This window comes from Eptatretus burgeri, chromosome 3 (genome assembly GCF_056783735.1).
Source record: "Eptatretus burgeri isolate ZD-2024b chromosome 3, Ebu_testis_v1, whole genome shotgun sequence".
NCBI lineage: Eukaryota > Metazoa > Chordata > Myxini > Myxiniformes > Myxinidae > Eptatretus > Eptatretus burgeri.
This window is the reverse complement of record NC_140963.1, coordinates 129,440,095-129,466,287: the sequence shown is the minus strand read 5'-3', so window position 1 is coordinate 129,466,287 and position 26,193 is coordinate 129,440,095. Positions and strand designations below refer to the sequence as shown.

Genomic DNA, 26,193 nt, shown 5'->3' with positions numbered 1-26,193 from the left:
TTAAATTCACAGCTCACACAGAAATCATCCCATCATCACTGACTCACACTCGTGATGTTGAGCAGTTGTGCTTTTCTCAGCTTGGTTGGCTCCGACTCTCCGTGCTGTCTCAGCTCCTCGCTCAGCACTTCTCATGCTTCCTCTGGTCTCTCTGCTTTTGGTCATGCTTCTCAGGTTTCTCTTGTCTTCATTGTCTTTCCCTATGGCGAGCTTAGTAATAATAATAATAATAATAATAATAATAATAATAATAATAATAAAAATAATATGCATTTCTTCAATGGAATTTCAATTTGAGGAACTTCAATGCATGAAGAAGCCTTGAGGCCCTTCAAGTCTGTGCAATGATGCCAACTTATGGTTGTTTTTCCCATGCTCTATCCTTTTTATCCCCCATTGGATTGAGTCCGAAACGGGGGCTTATGGATTTGGTCTCCATTTTCATGTCTGAGTGTGCGTCCGCAACCATATCTCGGACGTGTATGGACCGATTTTATTTGGACTTGGCACAAAGGCAACAAAATCTTTCCGAATTTTTTGTTTCACAACCCATGTTTCATGATGGTACACATATGCGCGTCATGTTCTTTTCGACATCAGATCCAAGATGGCTGACTGGCGGCCATTTTAGTTGTCAAAAAACAACAACCTGGTGTCGAACACGTCCTCACCATTTCTCGGACATGCGTTTACCGATCTTGTTCAAACTTGGCAAGCGGATAAAGAATGACGGCTTGCATAAGCACATCATTTCTTTTTTTGAGATCAGATCCAAAATGGCTGACTGGCTGCCATTTTGTCACTTAAACGTGTCCCCAGCCATTTCTGCGACTTGCATGGTCCGATTTTGTTCCAATTTGTCAAAAGCGCAGTACCCAACGGCGTACACTTGCACCTAACTTTATTTTGTGATCTAATAAAAGATGGCTGACTGGTAGACTGGCGGCCATTTTAGTTGTAAAAAACCCCCAATGCGGAACACCTCCTCAACCATTTCTCGGACATGCATGGTCTGATTTTGTTAAAACTGGACACAAGCACAGTACATGATGGTGTACACGTGCACCTCACTTTATTTTGCAATCTGATCAGAGATAGCTGACCGGTAGACTGGCGGCCACCATTTTAGTTGTACAAAAATATGGGCGAGCCTGCAACTCCATACAGCAAAATTACTAAAACAACGGGGGCTATGACATTTTATGTCTTTTTTTACTTGTTAAAATACTACCATCAAGGAAGGAAGCAGCACACACCATTTTCATAGTCTTTGTAATGACTCGGTCAGGGTTGGGTTTGAACTACTAACCTCCCAGATCCAGAGTGGGTGCTCTAATCATTACACCAACGAGTGTGCTACAGTCATGTCAAGATGAATGTCTTTTGCCTCTTCTCCTGAGCAATTTTTAAACAATTGCAAAGTTGGCCACATCTGTGTTTGCTAATTTGCATGGAGACTGTATCAACAGTTTTAATTGTTTCATGGCTTCCTCACGGCGAGGTGAGGCTCCACAGGTGTCCTGATATAATCGAGTCGCGCCCATATAAGGGTGCAGTAATGCACATAAAAGCCAAAATCAAAGAATAGCTCCACATAGTAGCCTGATTTTCGATGTAGTCCAATACAGTAATTGTAAATGCCTTCCTGCATGGAATATTAGAGCTTCACACAGAAAATTGGCAAATACGGATTTACAAATTCCTCTGTCTCTCTTTCTGGCCATTCTCTCTTCTATTTTGACAGGCCCCTCCAATATTCCAGAGTGATTTGCTGTTTGTCTCAACAACTGCATTTTTCATTATCCCTTGTACACGCCAACCTGTTCTTCGCCCACTAAAATACATCTGGGTGTGCATACCTCTCGGCAACCACCTATTGTTTGTATGTGGTGTGATGTCCTCCATATCCGTCCCCTGCCTCACTTTGAACGACGACACTACAGACTTGCTCGAGATTAGGGAAGAATGTCTCAACTCCGTGTTTGCCTCCAAATCTTGTGTATACTTAACACATCTGACTATGTGTGTATCGTACCCTCATCATACTCACTGTCAACTGTATTTGTGTCATTCTCACGAGAGAAGATATACAATTTTCTCTCCAGCCTCAATGTTGAATCATTAATGGAACGAGATGGCATCAGTGCCCATGTTTTTCAAATCCTACTCTGCTGCGATTGTTTCTCTCTTTCTGCTTCTCAATCTGTCCTTCATTCATCACTTCCCATACAAACACACACACACACACACACACACACACACACACACACACACACACACACACACACACACACACACACACACACACACACACACACACACACACACACACACACACACACACACACACACACACACACACACACCTCATTAAGTCAGGAAGCATCCATATCATCACAAATATTTGTGAACCACAAATATCATCAACTACAGGTAAGTGGGCTTGCTCAAAATTGCAAGCATTTTCATGGAGTCCATCATTGTTGCTCACGTCATCTTTCCTCTTATCAAATAGCTTGACATCTAATCATCGGTTTGAATTATCCCAGTCGCTGCACTATTGACATCCCTCGACTCCTCTTTCAGTCATGGTTGGGGACCCTAAATCTTAAACAAGGAGTCAGGGCCATTTCATCTGGAAATATCTCACACATTTGATATATTCTGCCATTTTTACCTGCTTTGCTAAACTCACTGCCAGTCGCATACAAAACTACCTTCATACCTTATACATGGCTTTCTAACTTCCTTCACTCATGCAGTCTGCACAATCCTATCAATGCAACCCTCTCCTCTCCCATTAGAGGCTGGAGAGCACCAAAGCAGTATTGAATGCTGGTCTGACAAATGCAACATGTCTTTCCTTCCTGGAAAATATCAGTCTCATCCTGTTGATCTGGAAGGAGGATCAAAGGAACTCGCTTATCTATTTCTATGGTCAGCCACTGGAAGAGATTCAATGTGTTGAACTTTGAAGCCTCACTATCGGCCATGATCTCTCTTGGTGCTGACCATATAGCAAAGCTGGCCAACAAAGCCAGCCACAGACCAGGCATCCTCCATCATTCCAAGTCATTACTTGAAAAACCCAAACTACTCACATTCTACAAGGCCTTTGTCAGAATCTCATTGGAGTATTGATCTCCCCGATTGGCTGACAACCCAGCATCACATCTGTCTTTCTTGCATTCTCTGCAATCTAAAGCTCTTAACATTATTGGCATCTCCCGCCATGTGAGGCTTGAAGCACAACGCTTATTGCTATGACATTGCAGACTGGTTGACAGCATTTTCTGTTTTTTTTACTGCCTCTCCTCTACTCTTGCCGACTCTGCTCTCTCAGCCTTCCTGAACTACCCAGATCTTCCAGGATGTATGCGTTCTTCCAATACCCAATCTCTTCTCCTCCTCTCTGCTCTATTTATGCCTCCATTATCTCATTTGTGGAAACGCTTTCCTGAGTCTCTTCAATCCAACTGTCTCCTTCAAGGTCTCAAGCAGGTAGTGCAATTACACATCTCATGCCATTCTGCATCTCCAGCCACAATCTTTTTTTTTTTTTTTGAACCTCTATTAACTCTACCCAAAGCAACTCTCTCACATTCATAGCCTGACAATTTTATTAATTATAATATCAATTTTAGTCAAAATTATTATATTAATAATATAATATAATTAATCGGCTGCCGCTCAACGATTTAAATCATAACCGCACTAGAAATCGAAGTGTCAACATCACCGTCAAACAGAAGAAAAAAAAACAACCAGGGAATCTGGAACACTGACGCTAACCGTGACCTCGACGTGTTTGACTTATGAGTCAAAGTCAAGCCACTTATGAGTAACTTACAAGTAACGTGTGTCGACGTGTGTCAACGATCGCATAACGTGCCTACAACTTATGGCCAGCGTATGCGGAACGTGTGAGTCATACGCTGGCATACGTCGAAAATTTTTCAACATGCTGAAAATTTGTCGACGTACTCAGCGTACTACGACGTATGCCAGCGTGCTCTTAACGTATACAAAACTTACCCGTAACGTATTCGACGTGTGCCAGCGTATTCGGCAAAATTTTCATATGTCGGCATACGCTGGCTAAAACGTCAAGGTGTGACAGGGCCTTTAGGTTAATAGGGTTTTTAGGTTGTATTCATAGGTGGATAAATTATAAATCAAAAGAGGGAGTGGTAACAATAGAGGAATTTAATGAAGCCTCACATCGAACATTGCATGCAGTTTTGGGAGCCATGTCTTAGGAAGAACAGAGCTGCCGTAGAGAGGGTTTAGCATTGAATGAATGTTTCCACGGCGAACAAGACGAGTCTCTGATGAGCAGGTGAAGTCGACAGGGCTTTATACAATAAACATAGGGGGCAATACCCCTGGGCACTCACCTCGTAACGGCTGGATAAGATAACCAGGGAAACAAACCACAGGTAGGCGTGGATGACCCATAAAATATGCAACGGAGAAGAAAGTAAATGCCTATTGATTTTTTTTTTTATGCCATGAACATTTGGTACATCATGGGTGATGAAGGTTGTGGTCAAGTTTCATCGACATTGTGTGTGTAGTTTTGGAGAACAAAGCAAATACATGTTTTGGGGGCGACCTCCCCCTTACACCAACTCAGACCCCGATTTTTCCATTGTCAGGAAGAAACTTTGGCACATCACGGGTGTTGAAGGTTGTGGTGAAGTTTCATCGGAATTGTGTGTGTAGTTTCGAGAACAAGGAAAATACCTATTTTGGGGAGCAACCCACGTAGACCCCCTTTGGGCCTGGTTTTTTTTTTTCAATCCATTGAACAAACTTTGGTACATACAACGGTGTTTAACGTTGTGGGAAAGCTTCATCGAAATCCGACGTGTAGTTTCAGAGAAGAAGTTGAAAGTATTTGTGGACGGACTGATGGACTGACAGACTGATGACGTGCCATCCCATAAGCTCACCTGGAACTACATTCCAGGTAAGCTAAAAAGGAGGCATTTAAGGTAATGAAGGGTTTTGACAGAGTAAATGTGCAGATGTTTGTCAGTAGAACGGTCAGTGAGAGGACGAGGGGCCACGGCCCATGGGTAAAGAATAGGAGAGTTAAGATGGTAGTAAGGCAGGGATCTTTCACTCATCGAGTCGTCGATACCGAGAATGGTCTTTTTGGAAAAGTAGTGAAAGCAGAAACGGCAGATAGCTCTAAACAGGAATTAGATAGGTACATATAATCATTATGCCGGCAAAATGATGGGTACCGGCTTGCTGGGATGATTGAGCCATTCGAGTATCCCGTGTCGGAATGGCGGCCCGTCCAGGATTATGCCCAATAGCCCAGCAGACTGCTTAGGCAGCACCGACGCTCTGCATAGAGGATGGTCCCGATGGATGGATTTGGATTGGATATAAGCATTGGGGATAGATGGGTACATGCACTGGGAGGTACTTTGGTATGGTTGTGTGACTGTCCGTATACGGATGTAGTCACTGTGATATTTGTGAGAGGGTCTTGCTGAAAAAGTGAATCGGCTGTCATAATTGATCATTCCTGATATTCCGACCCCTGTATGCACCCTTTCAATCCCAAACATTAAAAAAAAAAAAACTCGTGAGGTTCCTGTGTCTGCACACACTGTGCTCTCCCTCACTCTTGTGAAATTCAGGAAATAAACTGATAGATTGAATTAATATGTGTTGGGAAAGAACAAGCATGATGGTCAAACGGCCTCGTCCTACGTTCAAGTTCCTTGTAATTCTTTGTTTGTTCAGTGACATCTTGAATATAAACTATTCCTTTCTGGAACATCTTCCTTAAGCTTTTGGCCTTTTGTCCATTTATTCCCTTGCATGACAATCACACGTACAGGTGTCGGAGGTAAACTCAATATTTTATTGCAATATTATTGATGATGCAAAATTTCAGTTTGTAATCAGTTGGGATTAATTTTGTTCAATGAAAAAAAGCATTGCCTTTTAAAATTATGTAAACAATAATGGCATTTTACTCTGTGTACTGTGTTTGTTTAACAATGGGATCAATGTGCTTTCTTTTCAGAGATGACGATTCCACAGAGGAAATGTAAGTGTATTTTGTGTTTCTCAAGAAAGTGAAGAATTCAAAAACTGATTTTTAATTCTTCATTCTAGTATCCAGGAAATCACATCCATTTTACTTAACCCTTTGAACCTGAGCACCCAGTTTATCGGCCACAATTCAAACCTTCACATACCGAGCACTCAGTTTACCGGCCACAATTCAAACCTTCACATACCGAGCACTCAGTTTACCGGCCACTATTCAAACCTTCACATACCGAGCACTCAGTTTACCGGCCACTATTCAAACCTTCACATACCGAGCACCCAGTTTACCGGCCACTATTCAAACCTTCACATACCGAGCACTCAGTTTACCGGCCACTATTGAAACCTTCACATACCGAGCACCCAGTCTACCGGCCACCATTCAAACCTTCACATACCGAGCACTCAGTTTACCGGCCACTATTGAAACCTTCACATACCGAGCACTCAGTTTACCGGCCACTATTGAAACCTTCACATACCGAGCACCCAGTCTACCGGCCACCATTCAAACCTTCACATACCGAGCACTCAGTTTACCGGCCACTATTCAAACCTCCACATACCGAGCACTCAGTTTACCGGCCACAATTCAAACCTTCACATACCGAGCACTCAGTTTACCGGCCACAATTCAAACCTTCACATACCGAGCACTCAGTTTACCGGCCACAATTCAAACCTTCACATACCGAGCACCCAGTTTACCGGCCACAATTCAAACCTTCACATACCGAGCACCCAGTTTACCGGCCACAATTCAAACCTTCACATACCGAGCACCCAGTTTACCGGCCACTATTCAAACCTTCACATACCGAGCACTCAGTTTACCGGCCACTATTCAAACCTTCACATACCGAGCACTCAGTTTACCGGCCACTATTCAAACCTTCACATACCGAGCACCCAGTTTACCGGCCACTATTCAAACCTTCACATACCGAGCACTCAGTTTACCGGCCACAATTCAAACCTTCACATACCGAGCACCCAGTTTACCGGCCACAATTCAAACCTTCACATACCGAGCACCCAGTTTACCGGCCACTATTCAAACCTTCACATACCGAGCACTCAGTTTACCGGCCACTATTCAAACCTTCACATACCGAGCACTCAGTTTACCGGCCACTATTCAAACCTTCACATACCGAGCACTCAGTTTACCGGCCACTATTCAAACCTTCACATACCGAGCACTCAGTTTACCGGCCACTATTCAAACCTTCACATACCGAGCACTCAGTTTACCGGCCACTATTCAAACCTTCACATACCGAGCACCCAGTTTACCGGCCACTATTCAAACCTTCACATACCGAGCACTCAGTTTACCGGCCACTATTGAAACCTTCACATACCGAGCACTCAGTTTACCGGCCACTATTCAAACCTCCACATACCGAGCACTCAGTTTACCGGCCACAATTCAAACCTTCACATACCGAGCACCCAGTTTACCGGCCACTATTCAAACCTTCACATACCGAGCACCCAGTTTACCGGCCACAATTCAAACCTTCACGTACCGAGCACCCAGTTTACCGGCCACAATTCAAACCTCCATATACCGAGCACCCAGTTTACCGGCCACTATTCAAACCTTCACATACCGAGCACCCAGTTTACCGGCCACAATTCAAACCTTCACGTACCGAGCACCCAGTTTACCGGCCACAATTCAAACCTCCATATACCGAGCACTCAGTTTACCGGCCACTATTCAAACCTTCACATACCGAGCACCCAGTTTACCGGCCACTATTCAAACCTTCACATACCGAGCACCCAGTTTACCGGCCACAATTCAAACCTCCATATACCGAGCACCCAGTTTACCGGCCACTATTCAAACCTTCACATACCGAGCACTCAGTTTACCGGCCACTATTCAAACGTCCAAATACTGAGGGGCTGAATTTTTCTCCGGGGAGCCCAGGGTGGGGGAGCTGAAAATTCCAAGGAGCTCAGGGTTCAAAGGATTAAAAAAATGAACATAACATTTAGTCATCCGAGAATATAAATTTTTAGATCCTCGTGGAGGATCTCTAAGTCTTTCTCACGTTGTTGTTCTTCATCTTCTTCTTGTGGACTTTTTTGTTTCACAGCCTCCAGTTTTCATCGAAACTTCCTGAAACTTGGCATATATATGTAAAAATTCCCTGCGCAGACAGTAACCATCTCCGATTTTGAAAATTCCTCCTAGAAAAAAGGTTATGACGTCAAAATATCTCCACAAATGGAAATCACCTAAAAAATTATCTCCGAAACTCGGCAAGCTTTTTGAATTCTGTTTGCGGGAATCGAACAGGGCGTTAGCAGAGATTTATTACCACACATATGATGCATCATTATGACGTCATATCAATTTTTATGACGTCATTCCTATTTTTTGACATTTTTTGTTTTTTGTTTTATTGTTTTCACAGCCTCCAGTTTTCATCGAAACTTCCTGAAACTTGGCATATATATGTAAAAATACCCTGCGCAGACAGTAACCATCTCCGATTTGGAAAACTCCTCTGAGAAAAAAGTTATGAAGTCAAAATATCTCCGCTAATGGAAATCGCCTAAAAAATTATCTCCGAAACTAGGCAAGCTTTTTGAATTCTGTTTGCGGGACTCGAACAGGGCATTAGCAGAGATTAATTACCACACATATGATGCATCACTATGACGTCATATCAATTTTTATGACGTCATTCCTATTTTTTGACATTTTTTGTTTCACAACCCAGAGTTTTCATCGGATCTTCGTGAAACTTGCCATGTATATGCAGAAAACCCACGCGCAGGCAGGAACCATCTCCGATTTTGGAAATTCTTCCTGGAAAAAAAGTTGACGTCATAATATCGCCGCTAATGGAAATCGCTGATACCATTATCTCCGAAACGAGGCAAGCTGTTTGAATTTTGTTTGCGGGAATCAAGCCGGGCATTAGCACAGACAATTTATTGCAAACCTGATACATCACAATGACGTCATATTCGTTTTTATGACGTCATCATTAAGAGGACGAGGATCTTAGCTCATTTGAGCTTGTTTTCACACGATAAATGAGAGGGATAGAAGGGGAGAGGGAGAGAATGAGAAGGGGAGGGTGAGGGTTAGAAGGGGAGAGTGAGGGAGAAGGGGAGAGGGGAGAAGAAAAGGATAGAAGGGGGTGATGGATTGAGGGAGAGAGTGAGAAGGGGAGAGGAAGAGGGAGAGATAGCGAAGGGGAGAGGGAGAGATAGAGAAGGGGAAAGGAAGAGATGGAGAAGGGGAAAGGAAGAGGGAGATATAAAAAAGGGGAGAGGGAGAGATAGAGAAGTTGAAAGGGAGAGGGAGAGGTGGAGAAGGGGAGAGGGAGAGGAAGAGATCGAGAAGGGGAGAGGGAGCGATAGAGATGAGGAGAGGGAGAGATAGAGAAGGGGAGAGGGAGAGATAGAGAAGTTGAAAGGGAGAGGGAGAGATGGAGAAGGGGGAGGTAGAGATCGAGAAGGGGAGAGGGAGAGGAAGAGATCGAGAAGGGGAGAGGGAGCGATAGAGATGAGGAGAGGGAGAGATAGAGAAGGGGAGAGGGACAGATAGAGAAGGGGAAAGGAAGAGGGAGAGATAGAGAAGGGGAGAGGGAGAGATAGAGAAGTTGAAAGGGAGAGGGAGAGATGGAGAAGGGGGGAGGTAGAGATGGAGAAGGGGAGAGGGAGAGATGAGGGAGAGGGAGAGGGAGAGATGGAGAAGGGGAGAGGGAGAGGGAGAGATGGAGAAGGGGAGAGGGAGAGATGGAGAAGGGGAGAGGGAGAGGGAGAGGGAGAGATGGAGAAGGGGAGAGGGAGAGGGAGAGATGGAGAAGGGGAGAGGGAGAGGAAGAGATCAAGAAGGGGAGAGGGAGAGATCGAGAAGTTGAAAGGGAGAGGGAGAGATGGAGAAGGGGAGAGGGAGAGATCGAGAAGTTGAAAGGGAGAGGGAGAGATGGAGAAGGGGAGAGGGAGAGGAAGAGATCGAGAAGGGGAGAGGGAGCGATAGAGAAGAGGAGAGGGAGAGATAGAGAAGGGGAGAGGGACAGATATAGAAGGGGAAAGGAAGAGGGAGAGATAGAGAAGGGGAGAAGGAGAGATAGAGAAGTTGAAAGGGAGAGGGAGAGATGGAGAAGGGGAGAGGAGGAGAGGGAGAGATCGAGAAGGGGAGAGGGAGAGGAAGAGGGAGAGGGAGAGGGAGAGGAAGAGGGAGAGGGAGAGGGAGAGGAAGAGATCAAGAAGGGGAGAGGGAGAGATAGAGAAGTTGAAAGGGAGAGATGGAGAAGAGAGGGAGAGATAGAGAAGGGGAAAGGAAGAGGGAGAGATGGAGAAGGGGAGAGGGAGAGGAAGAGATCGAGAAGGGAAGAGGGAGAGATCGAGAAGTTGAAAGGGAGAGGGAGAGATAGAGAAGGGGAGAGGGAGAGGGAGAGATGGAGAAGGGGAGAGGGAGAGGGAGAGATGGAGAAGGGGAGAGGGAGAGGGAGAGATGGAGAAGGGGAGAGGGAGAGGGAGAGGGAAAGATGGAGAAGGGGAGAGGGAGAGGAAGAGATCAAGAAGGGGAGAGGGAGAGATCGAGAAGTTGAAAGGGAGAGGGAGAGATGGAGAAGGGGAGAGGGAGAGGAAGAGATCGAGAAGGGGAGAGGGAGAGGGAGAGGAAGAGGGAGAGGGAGAAGGGGAGAGGGAGAGGAAGAGACCAAGAAGGGGAGAGGGAGAGATAGAGAAGTTGAAAGGGAGAGATGGAGAAGAGAGGGAGAGATAGAGAAGTTGAAAGGGAGAGGGAGAGATGGAGAAGGGGAGAGGGAGAGGAACAGATCGAGAAGGGAAGAGGGAGGGGAGGAGGAGGAGATTGGGACCATACTCTGTGCAGAGCGTTGGTGCTGCTTTTGCAGTCTCCTTGGCTATTGAGCACAATCCTGGATGGGTCGCCCCTCCGACACAGGATACCAGCATGCTGGCACTCATTTTGCCGACCTCGGAAGGATGACAGGCCGAGTTAACCCCACCTGGTATTAATTCAACAGGTGAGTGGGATTTGAACTCAGGACCCGAGGATCCAAAGCCCACCACCCTAACCATTAATCGAATGCCAGGCATAGAGGGAGAGGGAGAGATAGAGAAGGTGAGAGGAAGGAATAGAAGGGGAGAGGGAGAGATAGAAGGGGAGAAGGGGAGAGAATGGGAGAGGGGGGAGGAGGATAGAAAGGGGCAGGGAGAGTGAGAAGGGGAGAGGGAGAGAGGGAGAGAGGGAGAGGAGAGGAAGGGGATAGAAAGGGGGAGGGAGAGATAGAAGGGGAGAGAGAGAGGGAGGGAGAATGACAAGGTAAGAAGGGGAGAGAGATGAACTTGTTCATCCATTGTTCTGTTCATAACAATTCTACCTTTCAGAAACTTTTTTTTGAAACCTCCACATTTTCACAAGTTTTTTTTTGTTTTTGTAAAACAATACGACTGTTTTTTGGTACCACATTGAAGCGATGAATGTATTGTAACACATCACACCGAAGGATCGATCATTCAAATGCTGGACCACAAAGTTCAATGTCCGTTTCAATTTATATTTTCCACTCCAAACAGAAAATTACTCAAATATTTTTAAACATGAGTTCCCTTACAAGGAACCTCAACGCATGAGGAGCTGATTCGGCCCTTCAAGTCTTGCACAATGGTTACCAACCTATGGTTGTTTGCACATGCTCTATCCTTTTTAAATGCTGAGCATCAAGCAAGGAAGCAGCACGTACCATTTTTAAAGCCTTTGGCATGACTCGGCTGGGGTTCAAACCGCCGGCCTCCTAGACTCAGAGCAGACAATACGCCACCGAGATATACATTTGCTTAAATTTAAAAACAAGGAAATACAGAAGAATCATTAACTTCTGAAGGCTCATCCTCCATCTTATCTTCACCCGTAATCCTTGTCATCCCCCATCATTACCTACTATCTTTGTTTACCCCCAATGGCCATCCCGAGCCCAACCCTATTACTTGCAGGTTGCTGTTTCCTTCCCTCCTCTCTTTCCTCTTTTCCTTTTCGTTCATTCTCTTTTGCTTATTTTTTTCCAACTGTTGCTCTGCTGTCCCACTTTCAGATCATGCCCTCTGTCATTTTTTTTTTTTTACTCTTCCATGAGCTCTTTTGCTCTTCTTATTTTATTAAAAGCATTATAAACATATCAAATAATCTAAACCTGTGACCTGAATTCCGATAAGCCTCTCAGCCATTTCCAAGCATATGTGTCCATTAACCTCTATCGCTTCAGCAACATCTGCATCAGGCTCTTGGCAGCTCCCAACGGGGATCTTGCTGTTTGCTTTGCTGACGGTCCTCGTAGCTGGAGCAGCCTGGTTTGTGCTGAGAAGAGCACGTGGACAACCTCCAAACTATAATCGTGTTGTTTTCTCTGCCCATGGAGAAGAGCAATGATTTAAATCACCCTCAACGCGACCGAGCTTTCCTTTTGTCGCAGATTTCCATTAAAATGCATCATATCACTTCAATCTATTTTATGTCAAAAGTATATTCAATGTGCCTCTTGTTCACCTGTTCAAGGAGCAGTGATGCTTTGTTTTTGATTCTGTAGGAAACCTGGCTCGCTTTACTTTTCTAAAATCATGTCCAAGGCTTCTTTCAAAGAAGGCTTTTGTTTATCCGATTCTGTGAATATTATTCATCGTGATCTTTTCCAGTCATTGACAACCCTGAAAGAATGTCAGCGATTTATTATTATTATTATTATTTTTTTTTTTGTGTAGCCATTATGTAATGGACATTGATTTCACTCCTGAGGCTGCAGTCAGAGTAAAGCCAAACAAGTTAATGATGTCATTAATGTGGGTGATGAAGCTCTCAGGTTCTTTCAAAGCATGATATCATGTATAATTCCATACAGCTAACTGCATGTGCTTTTATACCAAAAGCAATAAAAATAAAACAACATTTTTACGTTCGTTTCACGCAGATGTACTTTCTCAATTTTATTATTATTATTATTATTATCTCCGCCACTGAAGGTGGACAGAAGTTATGTTTTCTTCCCCCTGGTTGTTTGTTTTTTCTGTCTGCGAGCATGATGTCTCAAACAGTTGCGTACGGATTTGGATAAAACTTGGTGGACAGGTTGGGTGTGTGAAAAGGACGAAGTCAATGGATTTTGGTGAAGATCCCGGTCTATATCTGTTAATTTTTCAGTGATTCTTCACAAATGAGAGATTGGGCCAAAAACTATGTACACAAAACTTGATGGATGAGTTAGATATGTGACAAGAACAAGCAGATTATATTTTGGTTCAGGTCTGGATGCAGATCTGGCCTATCAGTGGAATACAAAACATAAACTTTTCAGCCTGACATAGGGTATGCGCTCTACTAAGTGCTGTTCTAGTTACCGCACGCACGCAAAACAAAGAGCAGGGTTAAGCAATTGGTTCATGTCCACCTGTCTGTCTTATCGGTTTATGATCGAGGAACATTTTATTTAAATTGAATGTTATATTTTGAACATGAATAGGAAGACAAGTCTGCCGTTTTACTGTACTTTGATCCTGATCGCACATGTGCAGAGAGGAGTGAGATAATATTTTTAACTCTATATGGCACGGCAGTCAAAATTTAAAATCATTTCAAACAAGAAACTTACTGTTTTTAAGGACGTCATAATGGACACATACAAAAAGCACAAATAATGAATGTAATGTGTTAGATAGGGTGATGTGATAGACACTGTGGAAATTGGTGGTAAAAGCGGAATTAATTTATTTATATGACTTTTACAATCTTTATTTTATTTGAATTGAATTATATACCTGAAGAGTGCAGTACTGTATACAAATTGTTTGTCATAATACTTCCAAAAACCTCCAGATTTGCAGTACTGTTGAACCCCAAGAATTTGCGGGGGGATAGGTTCCTAAAAATGCCGCGAATGTTGAATCCGTGAATGTCGGGGCATTGTTTCAATGGGAAGAAAGGGGGCTAGGTTCCCGGCGATTCGTGATTCATATGGGAAAATGAAAAACCCAATGAAAAACCATGAATACACCTGCAACAACGTGAAAAAGCATGAATACGCCCGTGAAAAACTGCGAAGACGCGAAAACAAACCCGTGAAGACACTTCCGGTCACATTATCGGCATGACCTCTGCAATTTAACATCATGACCCTGTCCTAATGTTGTGACCCAAGTTTGGTAGCATTCTGACTGGTGGATCAGGAGAAGATGATTTTGGAAGAAATTTGCATGACCGCCATTTTGACAAACTTCCGGTCAAGTGATCATCATGGCCTCCGCGATTTAACATCAGGACCGTGTAACTAATGTTGTGACCCAAATTTGGTAGCATTCCGACTGGTGGGTCTGGAGAAGATTTTTGAAGAAATTTACTAAGTCGGCCATTTTGACCTCTTTCATAATGTGGCCGTAATAAGCCTTGCAATCCCTGCTACCGGTCAAGAGAGGAACGTTGCTACAAAATTTCAGCCGGATCAGCCCAGCAGTTTGGCCAGAGAAGTCGAAATAGGAGACGGACAGATGGACAAACTGACAGTATGTGATGACAATACCTTATCTGGAATTTAAATTCCAGATAAAATAAAAATATGCAAATACAACCACGAAAAAATGTGAATATGCTCTCAAGAAACTGCGAATACGCCCACAAAAAAACCGCGAATACGCTCATGACAAAATGCGAAAAACCACGGAAACACAAAAACAAACAAACAAAAAAAAAACACCGCGAATATATGAAGCACAGGTCTGCAAATATAGAAGCAGGTCACATTTTATGAACCGTGAATACGCAGTGTCCGCGAATAGCGAAACCGCAAATGTCAGGGTTTGACAGTACTTCAATTTAAATGAAGGTTTAATGGGGTGGTGTTTAAGGTTGGTGTTCGGGACTGCTTCTGTACGACTTCAATAGCACTAAACTTTTTGATTTTTTTTGTTTAACCAAAGTTAAAATCGATGTTTTATTAAAATTAAAGTAACACTGAATTGGGTATCATGTTCTATGAACTCTCTCGTTACCTCTGCCACCGAAGGTGAAGGAGGTGATGTTTTCACCCCTCTCTGTCTGTTTGTGTGCAGGATATCTCAAAAATTTGTGGACGGATCCAGTTGAAATTTGGTGGGCAGGTTCGGTGTATGACAAGGACGAAATGATTAGATTTTGTTGAAGATCCAGATCCAGATCCGAATCCAACTTCTTGAATTTTTAAAGTGATTCTTCACCATTAATAGATAGCGCCAAAAACGATATATAGCACGATATGTAAAAAAAATTGTGGACGGATTCGAATGAAACTTGGTGGACACGTTGGGTGTGTGATAAGGAAGAATTGATTCAATTTTGGTGACGTTGCCAACAAAAGTTTTGGTAGTTGCCAACATATGGTTGTTTCTCCGTGCCCTATCCTTTTTATAAGCTGAGCATCAAGCACAGAAGCAGCACATACCATTTTGAGTCTTTGTTGTGACTCGGCCTGGGTTCGAACCCCCGACTTCACAAACTCAAAGGGGGCGCCAAATTTATTACTCAACCAAGTCTGGTGAACCATGTTGTTCTGCATGTATTATTTCCATTTATAGCTATTTTAATGTAGTTATTGCAAAATCACTTGGCAAGATTTTATGTAAGTTAAAACAAACAACACCTTAATGATTTCTTTCATGGAAACTTTGGTCGGTTCATTTGTTGGGTGGCAGGTGGAAAGCATGTTTCAACTCTGAACATTATTGATATAATTCTGCTGTGTAAGTGAGCAGCCAGGTGTAATGAGCATCAAATTGGCTCAGGAATGTACAAGCTGTGATGTATAAGTGCATTTCCTCCATCAGTTATCCTTGGCATGTTCGAAAGATTTTGTATAACAATCGTAAGTAGAAATGCTGACTGTCCATCTGCATGACATTTCTAACATCATTTTAGCAATCAGTCCTTCGATGCCCAAGTCATTATTTTAACTCCAAAGAGAGGAAACAAAAGTGTGGGGGAAAATTTGAATCAATTTTATCATTTTATGAACAAAATCTCTTGTCCTAAGGTGTCAATCACAATTGAAAAGTGGAGGGGAGGGGTGACATCCGAGTGCATAGTACAAACGCAATATGGTGTGGGGTGCTGCGGGGTCCTAAAGCGGGCCCCGGGAAATGTTGGCTTCTGAGCACTTTATAGACACTCGTGCTACCTTTTCTGGGAAAATTACTACAGGGAGATGAAGGGGGGTAAACTTTATTTTGTGTACCATACAGTCCAAAAACTAAAGGAAGGGAGAAAAAAAATCCAAGTAGGCACGAAAGAATAGGAACAACAGTCAAATTACCTAAAAATCCAATTGAGTGAGCAAGTGGTGAGAACAGCAGCTGTACATCGTAAACGACACTCCATGCAACTGACGTTTTTCCAAGGCAGAAAAGGCAAATAAATCTGGAATTCTTCCAGATCCTTTGCAGTCGAGCCAAAAGCAACATGATACATACATGGGGAGCATACACCACAGTGCGTTACTGCATCCACTTTCTGCCGATGCTCCAGTGGCCTCCATCTGGCCATCCCTCAGGCAGATGCCTGGCCCCATCCCCATCTCTTAGGGAGAGGACATTCCAGGCACCCACCCTGAAGGGACTACCTCGGGTTAACCCGAGACTGCCATCTGGTGGACGACACCTCAGCACCACCCCAACACACAATATGCTGTGTTTTGCAGAGTGAAGTGTTTTGTGGTGGCCAGAGTGCAAACCCTGCCATCAAACTCCTCGGGAAGGTAACTAACTGCAGGAAGACGTCTGCAGACACAGTTGGCACCAGATATGGATGTCCGTTGGCTCACAAGGAGCTCCTCCACCCTTTGGCAGGTTTTGTATTTAATCCTGGTGGGTGTCCATGTCCTTATACCCACCCTCCACACTCGGGGAACCTGGTAGGCGAAGTCAGTTTAGTTACCAACACTCAACCATGAACAGGTTAGTATGGGTTTTACATGATACCCATAGCAAACCACAGATCTGATCTTGCCTGACAATCAGGGATGGGTGCCACCATATCGGCCAGGCTGCTTTGTACTGTCTATGGCTCCTGTCATCAATGCAGGGTTCCTGGCCTTAAGCGACCCCCCACAACCCCAGCCTCCAAGTATCCAGATTACAGGTGCACGCCACTTCACCCAGCAACATAATAGGCTGAAAATAATGTCTTATGTTTGAAAATAATGCCAGGCTTATGTTTCAATTTCATCAATTTGATCACATCATTCCAATCCTCCAAACACTCCAATGCCCCATGACACCACCGTATTGATTTTAATTTGTTGCGGATAACTTTTAACGACAAAAGTTCATTTTTTCTGACCAATATTTCTGAGGAACCCTCACCTAAAATTGTTCTTCGGGAGAACAAAAAAAAAAGCAACTTCTAACAATGGGCATATATATGCTCATCGTTTCTCACACAAGGATGAAGACAATTGGTAATGAATCATTCTTCAGATACGGTACGTGGAACTCTGCTTATTAAAATTTGTTCATCCTCATCAATTACAGTATTTATCTCAAAATCTTATGGTTTTTTGTTTTTTTTTACAGTTACTTTCCTTTCTTTCTATATTTATGTTTTTTACTTTTATTAACGTCTTCCTTCTTTGTAAAGTGGTTTCAGATTTTGCTTCTAATTGAAAAGTGCTGACATACGAGAAATAAATTGTACTATTGGAAAATCTATTCATGCAAACTGGCACAGTTAATTTCAAGTTTGAGTGTGCTGTGCCCCTGCACTCCCTTTGGTATTCCAGTGTATGTTACATTTTACACTTGTATGGCTAAATCTTTATTGGGAAACAATTTGAGACGAGTATCACCAAGGTATTAAACACTCTTCTTGGTTAGGACTGTTATTACTAAAAGGACTAACGATAACCATCACATCAAAGAATAATATGTTATCGCTTTCTTCTTTACAAATATCCCACATCAACCTTTCTTCTATCCGGTAACAGCTTTGGAAAGGCTCTCCCATTACCGCATGATGACATTTTCAGAGATAATGAAACATTTATGACGCGTCTTAAAAAAAAAAAGTTTAAAAAGTTTGATCATCCATTTTCCACAAAAGCCCTGTTTTTCGAAGATTATTTTTTCCACTCAGATCACGGGCAAATTTGAGATAATCTGGACAATATTTTTTGCTGTGTTTCAGGCATGCAAAAATCATCTTCCTGGCCTTCAGGTCTACACTCAACCCTTTTCTGATTTGCTTTCTATTGTAATGCAATCTGACTGCTCATTTTCACTCATGGTTATTTTTTTCATCCTTTTGCAGGAAAAACAATCTTCAAAAACCAAGTCTTTTGTGTAAAATGGTTGATGTATAACTACAAAGGGCAAAAAAGAACATGAGACTTTCATGTTACCTTTGCAAGTACGCAACTTTTGAAATACCGAATGAACACTAATGGGGGAGGGGTAGATCTCTAAAAATGAACAGCGATTGAGTCTGATATAAATATGGGGAGCACAGCCAGTTGAACTAAGGCAAGCAGTCTGGAGATCTCTCTCGAGAAGAAATAGGTTAGAAATAAGTTTCGGATACGCTAAACATTACCTCGACGTGTTTCGACTTATGAGTAACTTACAAGTAACGTGTGTCGACGTGTGTCAACGATCGCATAACGTGCCTACAACTTATGGCCAGCGTAGCGGAACGTGTGAGTCATACGCTGGCATACGTCGAAAAATTTTGAGCATACTTAAAATTGTCGACGTGCTCGGCGTACTACGACGTATGCCAGCGTGCTTCAGCGTGCTCTTAACGTATACAAAACTTACGCATAACGTACTCGACGTGTGCCAGCGTATTTGGCAAATTTTTCATGCGTCGGCATATGCTGGCTAAAACGTCAAGGTGTGACAGGGCCTTTACCAAAGGCCTAAAGGGAGAAAAAGTATTTCCATGTGAGGTTAAGGGCTCAGTGAGCCATCGTCGAGATCAACACCAGCCTTGCAGAAGCCTTATTCCCTGGGGAAGTGTCTTTTCCTTTTATGTTCGCCATTCTAGTTGGTGCCCAGAACCCTTATTATAAGCAAATCATGGATATCTGTGGCATGTACCTCAATGGTGAGGGTTTATTACCCCACATACGCGAAGAAAAAAAAGAAAAGTTAAGCAATTGCTTCACATTGTATGTCTGTCAGTCAGTTTGTCTGTCTGCAAAGGTCAGTTTATGATCGAGAAAAGCCTTCATTTAAATTGAATGTTGTAGTTTGAACACGAACCAAAACACAAACCTGCAGTTTAGCAGTACTTTGGCTCTGAATTTGGAAAATTGCGTGAAATCTCGTACCCATCACACATGCGCAGACAGGAATGAGTAAGGTCATTTTCAAGCGGTGGAGCCACTTCAATATTTGGTACCCTTCCCAAGTATCTGTCCTCAGTGACAGGAAAAGTTTAAGTTAATCTATCGATTTAAATAACATTTAATGGACTTTAAAAAGTTCAATTGTGTTGCGTTCTTGGTTTCACGCAAAGCCAAAGCTCTGAGCTACTTCCACCTCCCACCATGAAATGGTGGTGCAACATCGGGTGGTGGAGGTTGGATTTGTCTCAAAAGGGTACAAAATATCCTGCTTGCGAAATAAAATTTGGCATCAACATGACCCATGCCTGTTCTGCCGTCATTTCAAAAGTGAATGTTAAGCTTTTCCATGCAATGTGAGAAGCGGTCGCTGTAAATGGGAGACAGACAAACACACGGACAGACACCACGGTTCACAATATATAAAATAGATGACTTCCCTTCCAAAGAACTTCAACACAGAAAGCGACCATTTGGCGCACGGACCCTGTACGATGGTTGCCAACCTATGACCTTTTTGGATGCAGAATCAAGACTCGTGGAAGAGCTAGAATACGAAACAGATCAGGACCCAATAGCTCAAAAGGAACAGTGGTGAGGGAAAGGGGTGGGGGGACACCAACATTGGGGCTGAAGGACAAAATAGAGGGAGATTTGGACAAACAATGGGATCAGGAGGAATGGGATGGACAGGATGGAAGCAGAAAGAAACTTCTTCCTGATCCCCCAATCTCTCTCCTCTCTCCTCCCTCCACCCCCCTCATCCTCTCCATCTCTCCCCAACTCCCCTGTCTTCTCCCTCATCAACCTCTCCCCCTCTTTCCCCTCTCTCCTCCACTCAGACTGGGTGGTTTGCCATTGCAGTAGTTCAGGCAGGAATTTGTAATTTGGCCACAGTGCCGGCAAATAACTCACCCACTCTTCGTGAAGGACACCGTGGGGATCTTAAAGTTCATCAACTATTGTTGGAAAACAGGATGCCCAGTTTAACACGTAGGAATGACACACACACACACACACACACACACACACACACACACACACACACACACACACACACACACACACACACACACACACACACACACACACACACACACACACACACACATTGATGATTCACCCAGCCTGTTTAACACCAGGATGACATTTTACAGCGGGGTCGAAATTCAAACCCAGGCGAGAATAGACAGCTCAGAGGCGAGTGTGGGAACCTCGAGTCATAATGCATCTTTCTCTCTTCTCTCTCTCTCTCTGTCTGTCTGTCTGTCTGTCTGTCTGTCTGTCTGTCTGTCGGTCTGTCGGTCTGTCTGTCTGTCCCATCCTTGCTCTAACCCAAGGTGCAGGGATAACCAGAGTAGCAAGTTGGCGTTTGCAGTTTCACCATGTGTGCCCACCGGCCCGCACACACAAACAGACCTTTTTTCTTCTACTTTTAAACTGCACTGCTTCCTTTTGACAATAGTGCGATTTATTCTGCCGGTCTGGCAGTAAAACTTGAGAATCATTCCAAACAAGAAACTTCCTGTTTTTAGTGATGTCATAATGGACACAAACAACAGGCACAAAGAACTAATCCAATGCGTTAAATAAGGTGGTGTGAAAGATGCTGCATAAATGGGGGTAAACTTCCGAAAAAATTTTTTTTTCCCCCCACAATCTTTATTTTATTTACATTTAATTATATACTTGGGCACTGTAGAATACAAATCGCCTTATTGGCGCTTTTAAAAAACCCTCCGTTTAGTTGTACTTGGACAAAATATTACGGCATTTTACGTCATCTTGCCCAATCAAATTTTCCGCTCGAAGACCCCGCCCATATCCATTTTCTCTCTCTCTCTCTCTCTCTCTCTCTCTCTCTCTCTCTCTCTCTCTCTCTCTCTCTCTCTCTCTCTCTCTCTCTCTCTCTCTCTCTGTCTCTGTCTCTGTCTCTGTCTCTGTCTCTGTCTCTGTCTCTGTCTCTCTCTCTGTCTCTCTCTCTGTCTCTCTCTCTGTATCTCTCTCTCTGCCTCTGTCTCTCTCTGTCTCTCTCTGTCTCTCTCTGTCTCTCTCTCTCTCTCTCTCTCTCTCTCTCTCTCTCTCTCTCTCTCTCTCTCTCTCTCTCTCTCTCTCTCTCTCTAGACTGCGGGGTGTTGCGTTCCATGAACTCTCGAGTTTATTGTTTGTTGGTGCGATTATAAAAGCCCAGGTTGTGGAACATTTTGTCAGGGATGTTTAGATTCCCTTGGACTCCCACACGTGCGGGGATTATAGCGTGATAAAAAGGATGCAGTGGGGAAAGCATCCAGTTGCGGCGTCATTCCTCCAGGTGAGTTGGCCGTCCCCAAGATAACCATGTGGGCCCAACAAACAAATGTCAACCGAGAGGTGCGAGTCGTGCGACGCTGCTTCCCTTTTGGGGAGGTGGTTAATAGTCTCCTGAAATATTTCCTCGCTCATTCCGTTGTTCTCTCACAGTCGCCATCATCTGTAGTCTTGGAAGATCTTTCATGTTTTTCGTCATTCATTGCGAATCTATATTCTGGGATATAATCACTCATGCGGAATATTTTCAGTTCCAGTCTGTTATCGTATAGATCTGAAAGGGTGACTGACACGTCTGATTCGTATAAGAGAGACTTTTCAAACTCTGAATGACTGTCATTCTCATTCAAATAAAGTCCAGCACAATTAAACACTGAACTGAAATTTATGATCATTTTCATTTTTGATCATTTTCATCAATGATCTCTCCGACTCTCTGGAAAATCCTCTTTATCTCTTTGCTGATGACTCCACCCTCTGCAGTACCATCGGTCATCCCTCAGACCGGCAAGCAGCAGCTTCTTCGCTCACTGCAGATCTGGATAAAATCATAAACTGGTCCAAACACGTGGAACATGTCTTTCAATCCGGACAAATCTCACACTCTCAATATGTCTCTTTGAAAGGACCGTTTAGAAACCCCTCCACCCCCCATCTAGTTTCTCAACAATCCCCTTGAATAAGTCCTTTCATTCGAGCTTCTGGGTCTCACTATCTGCCATTATGTTTACTGGGAAATCCACATTTCCAACCTGGCCTCCAAAGTCAGTCGCCGATTAGGAATCCTCCTTCGAGCAAAGTCCTTCGTCGGCCCATCTGAGCTCCTGACCACATATAAGCTTTCATCCGCAGCCTGATGGAGTACTGCTCTCCCCTCCAGGCTGGTGCTCCTGCCACTCACCTTTCTTGGCTTCACGCCGTGAAAACCAAGATATTTTGGATCATTGGTATCTCCCGTGGTGAGGCTGAGTCTTTGGACCTCTCACTTTCTCACTGCAGGCAGGTCGGTGGTCTTTCCGTCTTCTACCGCCTCCTCTCCGGTCTCGCCCCCCCCCACCCGCTCTGTCTGTGATATGTCCCCCGCGCCCCTCATATTTCGGCAGGGCGCTCAAGGTCCGCCAGCAACCCCCTTCTGGTAAAGCTATCGAAATCACGAATCACTGCTCATCTTCACTCTTTCATTCCTCATTTTTCCCACCTTTGGAATACACTCCAACACTCTCTTCAATCCCATTCTTCCCTCCAGGCTTTCAAAACAGCTGTTCACCACCACCTATCTTCCCCCATCCAAAACCTCAATCTTTTCGACCCCTGTTAATCCACCCCAATCCCACCTCCTTCAAATTCTCTGCTGTGTTATCCTTTCTTAAAGTCCCTGTAGTGTCCATCTTATTCACCCCATGTTCTCCGCTCTATCCCTCTCCCTTCCCCACTGTTTTGTCCCTCCCTTTCCCACCCCTCTTGTCTCATGTCCCCGGTGCTGTGCGCTGTGTGTTCCCTCTCATATGAGCCTCGTCAATGCATCCAACCCCCCCCCCCCCAAAAAAAAACATGGATTACACAATTCTACCAACCGAATCTGTACCTCACGGCTCATACTCATCACCTGTTGGCCCAATTTAATGACCATCACCTTCATATTGGTGCTGCCTTCCCAATGGCCGATTTAATCCAGTATTCCAAGCCAATAGCGAGTTAGCCTCGGTGCGTTGTTGCCATTCTCAAATAATAATCTGAGACACATAATTGGCACAATGGCTCACACATTCACGACAGCATGAGCTGCTTTCCTGTTAAAAGGAATACAATGCAGGACAACATCAAGTTTTTACTGGACCCATTTACTACCATTGGAGCCAAGCATCATCACAGTAGTGGATTATTTCATTGTCGCCATATGCTGACCCCCACCATCCCGGATAATATTTACCATTCACACTCCTTACGTCCTTGCTCTGCCCAGGTGCACAACACAGGTGTGTAACTCCTCGGTTGACCTCCAACTCCAGTCCAGCACTGAATTGAGGTCCTTCTTGTTTCGCACTGTGGTATAGCCTGCGGGCATGCAGGGCGGGGCATGATTATGGGAGGAGTGGTCGTGGTGGTCATCGTGTCTGCCAGGAATATAAGGAGTACGCGCCGCCTGAGGCGTCGTAGTGATGCCGTAGTCGCCCGGCTTGTGAGTGTGCGGAGTACGTAATAAAGGAGAGTTGCGGGCCAAGTACGCCCGCGCTCGCGCTTGTGCAACACAGCCCGGCTCGACTGTTCCCCCGCTCGTGTCTGCCTGCTAAGCATCTTCTACACGACACTACAGTTGGCTGATGAGGATCTTCGGATCGGCGTGTGCAGGGCGGCAGCGAATAACCCGTGCGGTTCCAGGCTACGGAGCCAAGGATCTCGCCAGCACGAGCATGGCAGAAGGTCGGTGCACGGCGCACGAACGCGTGCCCGCCTTCGTCGGAATCAACTTCGGCCACGTCGAGTGGGCAACGGCCGCGCTCAGTGTTCGTTTTATTGAGGCACGACAAATCGGGGGAATGATTTCTGCAAAGCCACGGCTAAAGAACGAGGACACGCAGTTCGGCTCGAACGCGGCGTTGGGCGTCGCGCGAGCTCTGAAGAATGTCCGGGGTCTCGATGGTCGGGGCGCAGCAGATGGTCCGGGGGTCAGCGCGATGTGCCAGGCGCGTACGGCCACGCGCACGGTCTGCGGCGCGGGTCGTGGGCGAGCGTTGCAATGCAATCACTCGGACGGCGGTCTGAGCACTCGAGGACGTCTACGGTGTGTGGGCCGAGAGTCATCGCCCATCGTTACAGTCATAGATGGCGGTGTGCGAAGCGATCCTTCCGTCCCGGGTCAAGACCTACTGCCGGCATGGTGTTCGGTGCATGGCGTGCACGGTAACGCCCCGGGTCGAGTTTGGCGGCCGGGGCGCGGAGATTCCAGCGACCCGGAGCGGGAGATGCTGCCGGTGTTAGACCTGCTTCCAATTGATCCGGAGATGACAAGATCAGTGGCAGGGGAGGTTGAGGTGACCGGGGCACTGATGCTGCCCATGTTGAGCCTGGTTTCAGTTGGTCCTACGGTGACAGGACCGATGCCAGTGAATGTCGAAGTGATCGGGGCACTGATCGGGTGTCGAGTTGAGTCCACTCGTGCTGCCCTCGCATCGCACGCGTGTGCCGGTGAAGCGCTGCTGGCGGTTGGCGGGGCGCACGTCGTGATTGCCCAGCGGGACCAGCGGGTTGCGCTTCCGAGGGTCGTGGTGCGAGGGGAGGGGCCCGCCCTTTTGGGTCGGGGCTGGCTGGCGCACCTCGGGTTGGATCTCCAGTTCGTACCTCCAGGTGTGCCGGTGCTCTCTTCGATGCTTTCGTCGAGACCCGAGGGTGAGGTTCTGGCGGCGGGAGCCGCATCGATGCAATGGGAGCGGCTGTTTGTTGCTGCCTGCAGCGGTGGTGTGCGGTGCGGAAGCAGCGGGAGCCGTGCCATCTCTCGCGATGAGCTCGCGCGCGTCGGCTGCGTTCATGGTGCGAGGTGCGCCGGTGTTGTTCGGGCAGCTTCAACGGGTTGCGGTGAGCCCGTGGCGTTAAAGGAAGTCGCGAGTCACAACATCGAGTCAACAACCAAGAGACGGACTCGTGATGTGGGTTATGGGTTGCTGTTCATTGCATATTTGTTTTTCATTGCTCGAGTGATGCGGTTTAACGTTGTTGAAATAAATGCCAACAGTTCCTGTGTGAGAGTGGGTTTGGCGGAGATCAATCGATGGGATTTGTATTATGATCAATGTGATGTGGGGGCTTTGGGAGCGGTGGGGGCGAATAAAGAGGGTTTATTGGCCTCCAGTTGCCCCAGGCCACGGGTAGTTGTTTTGTCAGGTGCTGGGATTTTATCAAAAGAACGCGCTGTACGGAAAAATGAGTTTGCAATGGTTCAAATGTTATTCCTATTGATTTATGACGAGCCTATGGTTGGAGTATGGTTTGAATGGAGTTGCGACCGTCTAACGGCCGTGGGGGTCTCGGAGATCGACTCGGAGCCGGGACTGGTGCGCTGGTCGGCGTTACCCCCACCTCTGCTTTCAGCAAGGTCAGACGTGCCTGGCGCCTGGGGCGCGGCTCTCTGGGTTCGCTCAAGGCCGTTTTGGCCATGCGGTGGAATCTCAACTGATTGTGGTGCGTGGGTTGTTGTGGAGTGTTTGTTGCTTCCAGCCAAGGGCGCTGTTCAGCGCCCCCACCAAGGTCAGTCGGGTCTGGCGGTGGCGCCGCAGGTTCCAGACAGCGGGGGTCCGGCCTCGGAAGGTTTATCGGTTTCAGGTCTGGCTGGGGAAGAGGTGCCGCCTTATGGGCCGGAGGCGTTTGATGGTGCCGGGGGGAGGTTTGCTGCGGGAGGTCGCTGCGACCTCGCCGAGGGCCATGTAAGCATGAGCCGCCTGGGGGCGTTTTCGCTGTG

The 26,193-nt window shown here is 45.5% G+C and overlaps 1 protein-coding gene, 1 long non-coding RNA gene and 1 pseudogene across 3 annotated transcripts in view; 1 reads left to right on the top strand and 2 right to left on the bottom strand.

The window, feature by feature from the left end:
• The window catches only part of LOC147030962 (macrophage mannose receptor 1-like), a 164,131-nt gene extending 151,096 nt beyond the window's left edge, over positions 1-13,035 (top strand). For both annotated transcript variants that reach the window (XM_085875566.1, XM_085875565.1), the window contains exons 27-28: positions 6,050-6,073; positions 12,342-13,035. In XM_085875566.1, the coding sequence (XP_085731692.1) occupies positions 6,050-6,073; positions 12,342-12,505 (188 nt within the window). In that variant the 3' untranslated portion in view covers positions 12,506-13,035. The remainder of the gene's footprint in view (positions 1-6,049; positions 6,074-12,341) is intronic.
• A 4,070-nt stretch (positions 13,036-17,105) lies between these two features.
• Positions 17,106-17,251, bottom strand: LOC147030961 (signal recognition particle RNA; annotated as a pseudogene).
• Positions 17,252-23,323: 6,072 nt separating this feature from the next.
• LOC147030960 (uncharacterized) overlaps positions 23,324-26,193 on the bottom strand; it is a 6,766-nt gene continuing 3,896 nt past the window's right edge. Inside the window, exons 2-3 of the long non-coding RNA XR_015056588.1 lie at positions 23,671-23,795; positions 23,324-23,530 (exon numbers count right to left, since the gene is read on the bottom strand). This is a non-coding gene — a long non-coding RNA (uncharacterized LOC147030960). The remainder of the gene's footprint in view (positions 23,531-23,670; positions 23,796-26,193) is intronic.